Source organism: Micropterus dolomieu, linkage group LG07 (assembly GCF_021292245.1).
Source record: "Micropterus dolomieu isolate WLL.071019.BEF.003 ecotype Adirondacks linkage group LG07, ASM2129224v1, whole genome shotgun sequence".
NCBI lineage: Eukaryota > Metazoa > Chordata > Actinopteri > Centrarchiformes > Centrarchidae > Micropterus > Micropterus dolomieu.
In genome coordinates, this window is record NC_060156.1 from 23,577,842 (window position 1) to 23,591,780 (window position 13,939).

The 13,939-nt window shown below is 38.7% G+C and overlaps 1 protein-coding gene across 2 annotated transcripts in view; it reads left to right on the forward strand.

Moving 5' to 3' along the window:
- The window catches only part of gdap2 (ganglioside induced differentiation associated protein 2), a 54,881-nt gene extending 50,621 nt beyond the window's left edge, over positions 1–4,260 (forward strand). For both annotated transcript variants that reach the window (XM_046053384.1, XM_046053385.1), the window contains exon 14: positions 1,909–4,260. In XM_046053384.1, the coding sequence (XP_045909340.1) occupies positions 1,909–1,950 (42 nt within the window). In that variant the 3' untranslated portion in view covers positions 1,951–4,260. The remainder of the gene's footprint in view (positions 1–1,908) is intronic.
- Positions 4,261–13,939: the final 9,679 nt, after the last annotated feature.

Consider the following 13,939-nt stretch of genomic DNA (forward strand, 5'->3'; position numbering starts at 1 on the left):
CCCATTTAAAGAGGTTACCTCAATCAGTCACGCCTGCATGTGTGTTGATTCAGCGGTGATGATATTAAAAGTTGATCTACAGGATAAACATATCTGCAAGCTGAGAGCTGCTCTGCATTATATTCTGTTACAATTTTAGATTTTGAATTGTTTTATCATACCTTTTATTAAAGAGTGTCCTGGGAATAAATAATCAGTTACAAGGTCATAAAATATCAAAATAATCTTAAATATTCACCACAATTCAGCAACAAGGACAATCAAACGAGCAATCAGTCATAACATCTGAAGGCAGAATTGCCAGCCTTCAAGTCATAGTAAGGTTGTGAAACAAAGATAAAGCCCCCTGCGGGCTGCATTTTGTGTGTCCATTTACATAATTTCCACAATAAATTGATGCAGAAAAGGCAGAAATTGGTGCAGAAAAACACCACAATGCAGGAAATTAAGTGTTTAACACTTTTCTCGAGGAGTACCCCCAGAACCCCCACTTCATACTGTCGCAGTTTTGTTGTTATATTCTTTAATTCACACACGACATTACAATTTAGCAGACATCACACAGTTAACAGTGTTGTTGTGAGTTCTCTTATGCTGTATAAGTAGAGGATGTTTACTGTTGCTTTACTGCTTGGTGGAGGGTCAATTATTATGTGAAGATATGAAGTTTTATGGGCTGGGCTAAGCCCCCAATGTTTCAAGATCCTAAAAACGCCCCTGGTAGGAAGCCTCCATGTTTTCCTATCTGATTGTTACATTTATGTCAATGCTTTCTGCTAATGCAAACTCAAAGGTCCTCCATGTTTACCGTTTGTCAGTACAATGTACATTTTTGCAGCACTATTTCCATCAATCAATAGTCATGCCATACTCACCATACTCACCACTTTGCATACTCACACGCTGCAGAACAGAAATACAGTTTTCCAGGGCTATCCCCGACTAAGGATTTACATAGTTGAATCAAAATCGTCAAGTAGTGCCTATAGTTGACTGATCCTCGAATCATAGGTGTACGTGTCGGGGTGGGGGGGTTAACACAGGGAAGCTCCACTTTAATCTTGATAAGCTGCAGTCAAAGGTCATTAGTCAGTGTAAACACTGTACATCTACAGCTAAACTGAGGCTTATTGTTAACACTTTTCTCTCTGCACACCAAGACTGGTGAATGGCAGGAGTTTTGCATGTGGCCAACAATTACATGCACATCACGGTTGCTCGTGGTTGCTCTATTCCAAATAATTTACTGTTTAAGAAGGATATATTAATCTTTGTGCGGCCCACGAGGTGCGGCCAACTCGGCTCAACACAGCAGCGGCAGTTGCTCCTTCTCTGTCTCTTCATCGAAAAAATCCCTCCCTCAAAAGCCACTCAATCAAGAACACATTTTAATGTGCAGTGAGTGCACGCGCAGGGTGGGTGCAGGTGGGCAGTGTTGATTAGAGTCTAGCAATGTCATTTTTGTGTCAGAGCATATATAAATAAAATTACAAACATAAATAAAACAAAAATGCTTCTGAAATAAATGGCCAACCCCAGCTTCAATGGATGCCTCTCGTGTTGCTGTATTTCAAGTGGGGTCAAATTACAGTGAACAAGTCTTCCTGCATCAACGTCTTACATGGCGCATCCTCCATCCCGTTCCTGGTAGGGTAGGCATTTAATTAATGTAAATTATGAAGTACTATACAGTTATTTCCACCTCCTTAAATGCTTTTACCCATCTTTTGTTAATGACTGACCTTTGTTGTTTGTTGTATTCTTTGGATACCTTTACTTTATTTTGAGAATATACAATAGTTCTCTGATTTGTATACGTAACTATTAGTTTGAAATCGACAACATGATGTACCAACTCTGGCTCCTGTGATATCTGTTAACCTCAACTTCTTTTCTCCTCCATCTCAGGTGAACGGACCCTACCTTCCCTCCCAGTCTTCCAGTCTGTGACAGGACACAAATCAGACCTCCCTGTCGGGTTGACGAACGAACGCCATTTATGGACATCATGTTGCCCGTGGGGTCTGAACTCCTAACCTCCTCTTAAGGCTATAGAACCATAATGGGGAAACTCCTTTTGTTTTGTCCCTGCCAAAAGGACAAAATGAACAGTCGCAGCCCACATTTAGCAGCACGTGGCGTGGTGAGCGGCCATTTCTCACTCACCACAGACTATTTATTTGTGGATCTGGTATGGTTTCTGGATTATGCCTTACTTCAAGATTTCTTATTCAGCAGTTTCCTCAAACATCCCTAAATATGAAGTATCATGTCAAGCCTGACAGTTGCTCAAAGCCTTTTCCATCGTGTGGTCACACCAGACGTCCTTGCCCATGGCTCAGAATACTGTCAGACTTTCAAATGCTGGAGTTAGACACGGGAGGATGACGTCTATCTGGATTTCCACACCGTTTCATTCTGTACCATACCACGCAGGACAGGTGAAACTTTGAGTGAAGTAAAGACTAATGCTGCATTTCACTTAGGCGGAAGTTGGAAATTCCCACCCGGTATGTTGTAGTATCAACCTCTGCGTTCTCCTGCGGTCACAGTCAGAAAATCCCGGGGGAGAAAAATGCATTGGAGATTTTCTTAGACAAAAACACTGCTCTTTGTGTAACAGCTAATGTCATTCGATGTTAGCTAGCTAGGTACAATAGAACATTAACTTAATATCACAAAGTTACATTTATCCATTTAGCAACTTAAGGATATAATTTAACATCTCGGAAAGTATGCTTATTTGCTTTCTTGCCACGAGTTAGATGAGAAGATCGATACCACTGCCGCAGCTACAGCCAGGAGACAGGTAGCTTAGTTTAGCATGAAGACTATTAGAAGGGGGAAACCACTAAGTCCCTGTAAAACCGCAATTTATCATTTTTACACTTGAGTTTTTATACAGATTAGCAAGACCAACAAGAAATAGCATGTTAGTTTGTGAGCTTTAAAAGGTGCTGGTAGGTGTATTTTCTTACCTTGAAACAGAGCCAGGCTAGCTGTAAATATGAAAGTGCTATCCCTTTTTATCCAACTCTCTGCAGGAGAGCAAATAAGCATATTTCCCAAAATGTTAACCTATTCGTTTAAGCTTTAAATCCACACGGTGGCTGGATTTCAGGTGATGTGTTGAAGATGTTAAATGATTGTTTAAGTGCTGCTGATCTACATATCTACATCACAAAAATCCAAACTCTGCCGGCTTTTCTGTTGTAATTTCTTATTTCATGGAAGGCGGCAGAGCATATCTGTGCTTCTACCAGCCTCGTGAACTTCTTGTCACTAACCTTGTTAAAAGTAGCGCTGAGATGCCAAATATTCACTGGTTTCAGTTTCTCAGATGTGAGAATTTGCTGCTTTTTTATGTTTAACATTGTTGAAAATTGCATACTTTGTCTGCACAAAAACGAGCAAATTCAGGACGTCATCATTTTTCACTATTTTTTGAAACTTAAGAGATACAACAATAGATATTTAAGAGATACAACAATAGATATTTAAAGAAATCAGTACATTAATCGGTAGTCGTGGCCCTAATCACAAGTCTGTGCCTGTGTGAGGATAGCTAGCCTCCTTGCTGTCTGCAGATGCATTCAGGAGAAGATGTATCACAAATATTCTCCCACTCCCAACTTACTGCATTTGCTTCCAAATTGTCTTACACAGTTATATTTTGTCTTACTTTGTAGTTTTCAGCAGCTCTGCTTTCTCTGATATTCACTCTCTTTGGTTGAACTGTTGCTCACTCACTCACTCACTCACTTTGTTTTAAGGGTGCACAAGCAAGAAGGGATTATGTAAATTGTAGTTTTATAGCCATTATCACCCTGGCATGATGATGGAAACTAGAATTAGCTGATTTTTCGTTTCCCCTTGCTAATGGAGCTTCAAATGTTTTGCACCTGTTTGTTACAATGGGCGCTTTGTTCCTCAGTCACTAATTTCCCTTTTTATTTGCACAGTTTAATTTAACTTTGACTATCAGACTAGAGGGTTTCCTTATCAGGGCAATTGCAAATGTACTGAAATAAACATTCATGCAGTCATTATGTAGCAAACCAATCTGTCTGGTAGCCCAAGGAGTACAGAAACACTATCACACATTAAATGTAGATTCTGTCTGTTACTGTTGGGAGGGATGTCACCTCCGTGTAGTTCTGTCTTTACCCGATCCTGTCTCCTGTGTTTCCACACACCATCAAAACGTCAGGAGTCTTTAAATAATTTCAGCTCTGTTAGCAAAAAAAAAAAAAAAGAAAACACAGACAGAAGTGTGTCCACACAATCAGATAAGTCATGTGACATTATCATTGCAGAGTTCAGCTCAAAACTTAATTGTAACTTACATGATTTTGTAGCAACGCAAAGAGGCGCTGTACCAGTTGTTCAAGGACATTTCAGTAAATGCTGTACTCTGTTTTAAATCAATAAACAATCAATCACCCTGTAAAGAAAATGCAAGCGGTCAAATTTAAGTAGATTTTAACAACTTTAATCCTCTCTTTAATGTCTTTAAATCTAATTTTCTAATTTTCCAGTGAGAATTTAAATGAAAATGGGTAAATTTCCTCACCTCCATTTTACAAAAAATAAAGATTTAAACTCTGAATATGACAATGAGTTGTTAAAACTGTCATAAATGCGAAGCATTTGAGTGAATCAGTTTTCCCTTCAGTCGTATCCATTATGAAAAAACAACCAGAAAATTGGCTTCACATCAGTGAATTCGTTAGTATAAACTTTATTGTCAGAGCTATGATGTCAGAATGTATATAAATGGTGAGCCAAATTTTACCTTTTATAGGACCTTTATTGATATGTATATTATCTTTTTTCATGATTTCAACAACTTCTGAGATTTACAGGAAGTGACATCATTGGTGTTCTACACTTCCCGTACTGATTTTTTTAAAAGTGTGTGCGTGTGTGTGTGTGTGTGTGTGTGTGTGCGCGCGTGTGTGCGTGTGTGTGTGTGTGTGTGTGTGTGTGTGTGTGTGTGTCTACACTGATTAAAATGATTTTCCTCTGTAAAGTGTTTGTTATGTGAAGGCTCTTATTGTCCTTTAGTAAAAAGAGTTGCTCAACATATTTAATTTGAAGCTGAATACAAAGACAGTTATGTTTATATCTATCATTTATCCATAATTTTGGTTATATTTGTTTTTTTATAATGCGCTTCAAATAAAGGATAGGTGATCTCGACGCTGCAGGGAGGAACCGTTGGCGGGGATGAATAAATAAATAATCTGTGATGGCTTTATACAGTCTATGCCTGTGCTGCAGCCAAACCTCTGTGGAGGTAAAATCTTTCTTCAAACAGAGTTTACTTGTGGATACTTTACATTTCAAAGGACCTCCTGAGGCCTTGAGTTTAAGCACTTTAACATTTCAGGGTGGGTGTCTCCAGGGAGATGATGCAAAACCACTGTCAGCTGCGTTGTCCTGATGGGTGAAGGTTTGACTTGACTTTATGAACAGGTAAGGAGCAGTGAAGAATGACGAAGTGGTCACAATTGTACTTCATGGATCGTAACTTGCTCACATGATTTGGGTGTTTCTCACTTCAAACCACCATAAAAGACAAAAACTGTAAGTCCATTATGGTTACCTATCTTTCCAGTGTTAAAAATTTACTTTAAAAGTACAACTGTATTAAAAACAAGATTAGTTTTAATACAGGAGAAAGAAGATTGTATTATAGGAATATTACTTCTGATGCCTAAATGTGTAAGCTTCTTTATCATGTTGTAGCTGATCAAAATTGAGCTAATTTAGCAATATGAATCTGAAATTGAATATCTGAAAGTAAGTGGAGTAGAATTAGTAGTACTATAAACCTACCTAACTGCATTAGACTAATGGACCTATTTACATTCCAATGAGCCACATGTTGTACTGAGTGACATGTTCCTTTGCAGTAAGTTAAATATAAAATATCTCCAGAATTATCCTTTAAGTGGGATATTGTCTTGCATAAATGTCTTAATTTCGAGGAATGAAAGAGATCTCAAAACAACATGGTAAGTTATATCATGTCATGAGTTGCTTCAGTTAGAAACAGAATTAGGTACAGCTGTCATGTTTATTTGCCAAATATTCAGCTTTTGTTCACCACATTGTTGTATTGTCTGTGACATTACCAATCTTATTATGCCACGCACATATGGTTTAATTTTTATTTTATTTTTTATGTATTTAACAGACTTACCTTCAAAGATTAGACAGACAACAAATACAATTCCTCGGGTGTGTTTTCCCTTTAAGAACACAGCACGTAAGTGGCAGAATAAAAAAGGATAAACAGCAGGTGTTGCCAGCAGTCTAACCTTCCCTCTGCAGATAACAGCATCATGTTCCAGGAAGTTAAGAAGTGGCCCTGTCCTGATTATAAACCTCCAACCTGCACGTCTGCCCTCAGCTGTCCTCGACACCTCCCGTCTCTTCACCTGCCCACATCCTGCTGAGACTCTTTCATCATGTCTTCATCTTCTTAATCTCTCTATTCGTTCTAGCTGGATTAAAGTGCTGAGCAGGTGATGAGGGTGGAAGGATGCTGCTGGCTATTCTGTAAATAAAGAGCTGGTGGTGAGTGGAGGAGCAAATCCATCTTTTATGGACCTCCCTCTGTGACAGGCAGGGTTTAGCTGGTCAAAGCAAAGGGGTAGACACCGCAGGAAAACAGGAAATTATCAATCGGCTTTGGCCAGTGTTCAAATTACAGAGGAGCAAAATGTTTTCTTTTTTTAATGCACTGAAACATAGAGACACCTGGTGTAGGTGAATATGTTGTTTTGTCGTATATACACACAAAAAGAACCTGCTGTGGTCATCCACATCATGTCAGGTTTCAGGCAAGCATTAAAAACTTAATTAAAGAGACCAGAACTGACTTGTAAATGTCAAAAAATACTCTTCTGTTTATGAGAGTTAGATGAAAAAAATGATACCACTGTTATATCTGAATGTTAAATATAAGGCTACAGCAGAGCCTAAAAGGATTTTGGCTACAGTCAGCAGCAGGTAACTTAACATAGCTGAGCACAAAGACTGGAAACAGGCGGAAACATCCTGCCTGGGTCTGTCTGACTGTCACAAGATCTGCCTTAAAGCACCTCTAAGGCTCACTAATGAACATGTTCTATATCATTTGTTCTCCATTATTTCTTGGCCAAGAACAGTGACTTCTTGAATTCTCTGCTGGTTGGCTAGCAACTGCTGAGAGCTAGCCTGGCACATTACAGCCCTTTAAAACCATATCCTGCCATTTTACCATTTGTTTGACCCCTCCCTCCAAAGCCACTCCCCCAAAACACATTTTCATGCACAGTGGGTAGACAAGCAGGTAGGCCAGCCAAACATTTCATTTGGACCGTGCTTATTAAAGTCGTGTGACAGCCACAGAAACGTCCGAACATTTGATTTATTGTTTCCTTTCGGGATATAAAGAGAATTTCAACAAATACCACAAAAAATGCTTCTGATATAAACTGCCTAACCCGGCTTTAAGTGGCAACACTAGAGCTCAAAAGGCATTATCTGTTCTCATCTGGTGAAACAAACTTAATTGATAAGGTCAAACCCTGCCAAGCATTCTTGGTGTGGATGCACCCGCAGAGCTTCTTGACTCCCCTTTTAGACCGACTGTACAATGGACTTTTATGCAGCTGTTTTACATGATAGTGTTTCCCATTATCCACTGTAACGGCCAACCACCATGTGAACCTGTAGGGAGTATGACAGAAAGGGAAAGGCTGTGAATCAGGATGAATCATCTGCAGGTTTTTTGTACAACACAAGGTTCACACATTTGCACATATCCCAATGAAAGATGAACAAGCTAATGACAAATTGGCTAAACAGCAGCATCAAGTGAAGTTTTAATGATATATCGCCATTAAACCTCAGCACTTAAAGTGAACAGCCTAGTGTGTGACCGCTTGATTAATTTAAAACTAGGTCCAATCTTCAGCTATTAAAACATTTAAAACCTTCTATATTAGTAATAAGTCGAGGTACAGAAAGGGGGGAATGTCGCAACCATAGAAAGTGTGCGGGCGCACTAATGAGACCTCCTGGGGAATGCTGAGTACATGAGTAGTTTTCAATGTCATTACCTCTTCTCCTGCTGGTACATTTCCCAGCATTTTACTTTAAGATTTGAACGCCGATACTGCTGTTGAAAATTATTTTCTTTGGTTGTGTATTTTATTTGCTGTCACCCATCCAATGTGGTGGTTTGTCCTTTTTAACCACTGGTAACCGCACTCCAAATGTTTGTGACCCCAAGTAAAGGATTGGTCTTCATCATAATAAAAAAGAAAGAAGAATACACACAAGAGTTTTTAAAAAAAATTGTCTACAGAGGCAAATAGCATAAAAACCAGAGGAAAATCTGATGCACTGAGGTGACACAAAAGAGCAAGATCAAACAGGACTAAGACTACAGTTATGTTATCGGCTCTGTGAGGCTGAACTTAGACACAGCAGCTAACATGTTGATGTTTAGCAGGTAAGTTTACCATGTTCATCATCTTAGTTTTGGCATGCTAACATTTGCTAATTTGGCACTAAAACACAGACGAGGCAAATGGGAATGTTAGTTTTATTTTGAGTATTTGGCCAAAAACCACACTACTGGACAAATTGACCAGGGGCTCAAAAATGGCAATCCATCCAATAGTTTAAAGCTATTTCAATAAAAATCAAACACGTCAACCTCATTAGGATTCATCCTGGGGGCATCATTGTCTGTACAAACGAATAGCATTTTTGACCTGCTGATGGTGCAATTTTGAAGGGATCACCAAAGCTATTAGAATTTATCCACGAGGGACCCTGAATATCTGTAGCAAAAGTCATGACAATCAATCACCAAAGATCACCAAAGTCAGCAGGAATCATCTTCTGAGGACCATGAATGTCTGCACCAAATTTCATGGCAATCCATCCAATAATTGTCAAAATATTTAAGTCTACACCAAAGTGGTGGACCGATATAAGCAAGTTGCATTCCCATGACAGGAGAAAGGTAGTAGAAAATGTAGTAAAAATAGCCCTATTTTCCACCCATACACATCAAGTCAACATTGGAGACAAAACATTCCATAAAACACAGATTTCATATGGAAAAGTCAACTGGCTCTGTGCTGTTATCTTTATGTATGAATGTGCCTCAGTCAACAGAGCTGTCTGTTCTGTGTTCACAGCCCAGACATGTGGCAGGGTTTCAAACTGAGCATGTGATTGATTAAAACTGAATGCCCACCTCCCTGAATTCTGTGCAATGTTGAGGGGGTCAGGATGGGGTCAAAACACAATGAAGGGATGCGGCCACTAAGGGGACAAACTGGGCTAAAGTACAGAGTGGAGGGGTCAAACTGAAAAAAAAAAAACAGAAATACTTCACTATTGTCCACTTTTTAAAGTATGGGTTTTATTTCACTCAGCTCAATGCGATTCTTGGCTTTATGTCTTTTGTAAAGCATTATGTAACTTGTTAAGTGCTACATAAAATAATTATTATACAAAGAGATGTGTTGTGTATAAAGTAAAATAGTGACTGTGTCCACATGCAAGCAAGCACTCAGGATACCCGGGCATGTTGTATCTGAATGCAGCACAGCAACAGTATCAATAGCGCAGATAAGCTGTTATACATCTGTGGTTTGTTGATACTAGCTGAGACATTGAGGCATGTAAAGAAATTATTCCTGTTAATGTCTGCTTGTCAGTAATGCAACTCTTCTGTTTGGAACATTTAAATGCTATATTTGTTTACGGTACAGAAATATTGTAGGCAGGGTTAACAGCTTTTCCCAAAAAACAAGCCTAGCAGCCCATACACACAACAAAATACTCCAATACCAAATACCAACCAACCAAATTCCTTTATGCAGCCGTAGAATAAATCATAAAAGAGCAAAAACCCATGCAGTTAAACAAAAATGACCACCAATAACTAAGTACATTTACTCTAGCAGTGTACTTGAGTATAGTTTTGAGGTACTAAAGTATTTCCATTATGCTTTTACTTCATTACATTTCAGAGTGAAATACTGTACTTCTAATCCACTACATTTATCTGACAGCTGCAATTACTAATTACTTTTTAGATTAAGACTTTACATCAGTTTATGAGATACCATTCAGTGGTTCCCAACTTTTTTAGCTTCTGATCTGTGTCTGAATGGGGCCTCTTGTAGATGAGTTGTTAAACAAAGAGATTATGATTCACCAAGGGAATGTTTCCCTCTCAACTTCTCAGATGGTTTCATTTAAATAACAGTTTCAGGCGGCCCAAATAGGTTATGTAAGTGTTAAAACTAGCCAGCCACAGTGACACAGTGTCCTGCTGCAACAGTAAAATGTTACTCACACATTGATGATGATTAGTCTTAACCATCTAAATATGTATATCTGGGCCATTTTTCTGCTAATACTGGTTTTCTGATACTTTACATACAGTACATTGGCTGATAATACTACTGTACTGAAGTAAGATTTTAATGCAGGGCCTTAACTAGTAGAAGTATTTTTGTGGTATTGCCACTTTTACTTAGGATCCCAATACTTCTTCCACCACTGCATAAATAGCAATATATAGCATCCATTGCTGAGGCAAACTACACACAGCCTACTGTATGAACATCAGCAGTGGTGGTAGAAGCACTGAGATATTTTACTTACTTATCAGTACCAATACCACAGTGTAGAAACACTCTGCTACAAAAAAAATGACTTCATTCAAACTTTTTACTTTAGTAAAAGTATTACCACTTCACAATCGTATATTACAGTATTGGACTACAATCACTGATGCAGTAATGTGTAAATCACTTTACCGTTGTAGCAGGTACGGTGGGGATGATTATTAATTACTTGTACTGCTGGTAACGTGTTAGCTCATCAATAAAATGTTATTCCTTCTTGAACGAGATTCTGCGAGTTTTGCATTCTGGCGTGAAGTTCTGAGTTCAGCCACTTTGCTCCCACTGCATCTCAAAATGTTTTTTATGTTGACCTTAAGTAACTGAAAGTATCAGCAGCAGCACTACCTGCTCGGACGATTCACCATGTTTCAAGCAGATGGCAATTATGTTGTGGGTGTGAATTTTTCTCACTTAGCGTCCTTTCGGGTGGTGCAATAATTAATGCTGCACGTTTGTGCATTTTTAAGTTAACAATGGATTAAATGACTATGTGGACAGTGACAATAGATGCTCACACTGACTGAATTATCACCCAACTCTGCAGTTCCCCTCCATAAAGCTGAGGGAGGTGTTAGCATTTCCTCATTGTTTTGGTTATACATGCAGCATACTGTTGTGGTTCACTCTCAGTATCATTGCTCTCATTAGTGTCATTTCCAGCTGCAGCCGGCAGCTATTTTCAACCCCCCAAAAAACAAGCTGTTTTCAACAAAAAATAGCTCTGATGAACACACGGACTGGAAGAAGTACTCAACTCTTTTACTTAAGTTATAGAAGCAATGCCACAGAAATTAAGTCCTCTGTAAAAGTCCTCCATTCAAAACTTTCTGTAAGTAGACACAAAGCAACATTTGAATCCAAAATGTAAACATGGAGTAGCAGTATAAAGTAACATAAAAGGAAAGTACCTCAAAATTGAACTCAAGTACAGTATTGGAGTTAAAGTACAATTATATCCCACAAGTGCTGTACACTACTGGCTCAGCACCAAATGGCAGCTTGACAAAGTCATGGACCATCTGGCAAACACAGTGGAACATTTAGCAGCTCCACAGTCAGATATTTTTCTCAAGAGGAGACTAAAACAGAGATAAAGGAAAGTAAATAATTAACTTATATTCATCAGAGGAAACACAAAACCACAAAATGGACTGCAATGGTTGCAATGTGAACCTTGGGGGCATTTGCGCCCATTAAAAGTACATGTTTTGACAGATTCTCAGACTATTCTAGGTGACTGGAAATAACCCCTATGACTCCTGTTTGTTAAAGAATAAGATCTTTTCTGTTTAACCAGAAACAGACGTTTCACTCTGAAATCTCACGAGAGGTGAGTTGTTGCATGTTGATTAGTCAGTAAATAAAAATAGTACTTTAGTACAGTCCTTCATTAAATGCCCTTTACACCACTGGTTATATGTTGCAGTCTGATAAAGTTTCTAGAACGCCAAGAGCATAGGTGTCATTTACACTGGGGATGCTGGGGACATGTCCCAACCACATTTTGAAATGACTGATTTGTCCTTCCTCACTTTTTGAAAGCACTTGTTTTAAATGTTCTGAAAAATAGCTCGCACCAAGAAATGTTAACTAAGAAATGACAATACTTTGAGAAAGGTTTCCTTGCACAATAAGAAAACATGCAATGCATTTTACATATAGAAGAAACAAACGGGCATTGTCCAAAAAAAGTAACTTGAGTTAAAAACAAACAAGCTACTGATTACTGCATTTTATTCTGTTATATTTTTATATTTCTGAATTGTCTCCTGCCAGCTGAATCTTTTGTTTCAGACATTTCCACCGTAAATTGGAGCAGAAAATGTCTCCAGAATGCAGGAAATGTGTTGAATGCTCCAGTTGTCTGGAGGAAAACCCCCAGACCTTTTGCTCATATATTTCAGCATTTCATATTTCTTCAAAATAGTGGTAAAAATCGTTTCGTCTTGCTCTAGTGCATCGTCACGTCTCGTAACCCAAGTGTATCATCATGCCTCTAATCTAAGCCCTTATGTCCCATTCAATTTTCAACACAAAGTGATGCCCTTGGTCAAGAGGAAAACGAGAGACACCAAACCCAACAATACAGATGAACTGAAGGCCACTATGAAAGCAACCTGGGCTTGCTAACACCTCAGCAGCACCACAGGCAGATTGCCTCCATGACACGCCGCATTGATGCAGTAATTAATACAAAAGATGCCCTGACCAAGTACAGAGTGCATTAATTAACATTTAGAAGGTCGACATTTCTGTATCATACATTCTTTATTTTAATATTCTAATATTTTGGGATAAAAAAATCAGTCTTTTACATGATATTCTAATTTTCTGAGATGCACCTGTAATCCAGAAACTACTAAAAACATTGATAGCCATGCTGTTTCTTTATTACAATAAACACAGCCAGGTCGACTTCAAAACATCATTTGTGAGCCTGCTAAATTATTCACTGGTGTAAACTATGTCCCCAGTTGTTCAGGTTTTGTTTTTCATTATGTAAATTCAGGACGTTTTTTTGGGGCTCAGGGGACAACTCGCTGTTATTTTGAAGGTCTTTCACAGCAACAGCTGAGATTGCAAGCGGGGGCAATGGTGATGTACTGTTACTTCCCATAAATGACCCAGCAGCATGATCCAGCAGATAATGGCTTTACCAGCTGTAGAAAAGGGAGTCCCGCAGTGTACTGATCAGCCGACCGGCTCAAGAACCCGGGAGTAAATATCATAGTGTTAATGGAGCCCCTTCTTCCTTCATCAAGAACAAATGCTCTGAGTGGTTGTTCAGACAGTTACAGACTGCATTTACCACATAGTCCCACTTTCAAACTTCAAATTCATCCCATATGGATATACACTATACATTTATAATAGTTACTATTCTTCAAACAAAGTTAATCAAGTACATTTGCTTGAAGGATCACTTTCAGATTTTCTGATTTTTACCAGACAGGAAAGGGTTAAAGGAAGAAGCTATCCAGGTGCATTATGCAAAATGTAGGATCCAGGTTTGTTGGAGCTTGACTCATATTAGAGACCAAAAGTCACGATATCTCAACCTCTGCTGCTTCAATTTTGACCAATTTTTCTCACAAGACTCCCAACTTTATTGTACTGTACTTAAATTTTGGGATACTTGCAGACATTTTGACAAGGTTCTCACTGGATCAAAGTCCAAACCTGCCAAATTGCCATCGAAAACATGCCAATTTCAATTTAATTTTAAGGTA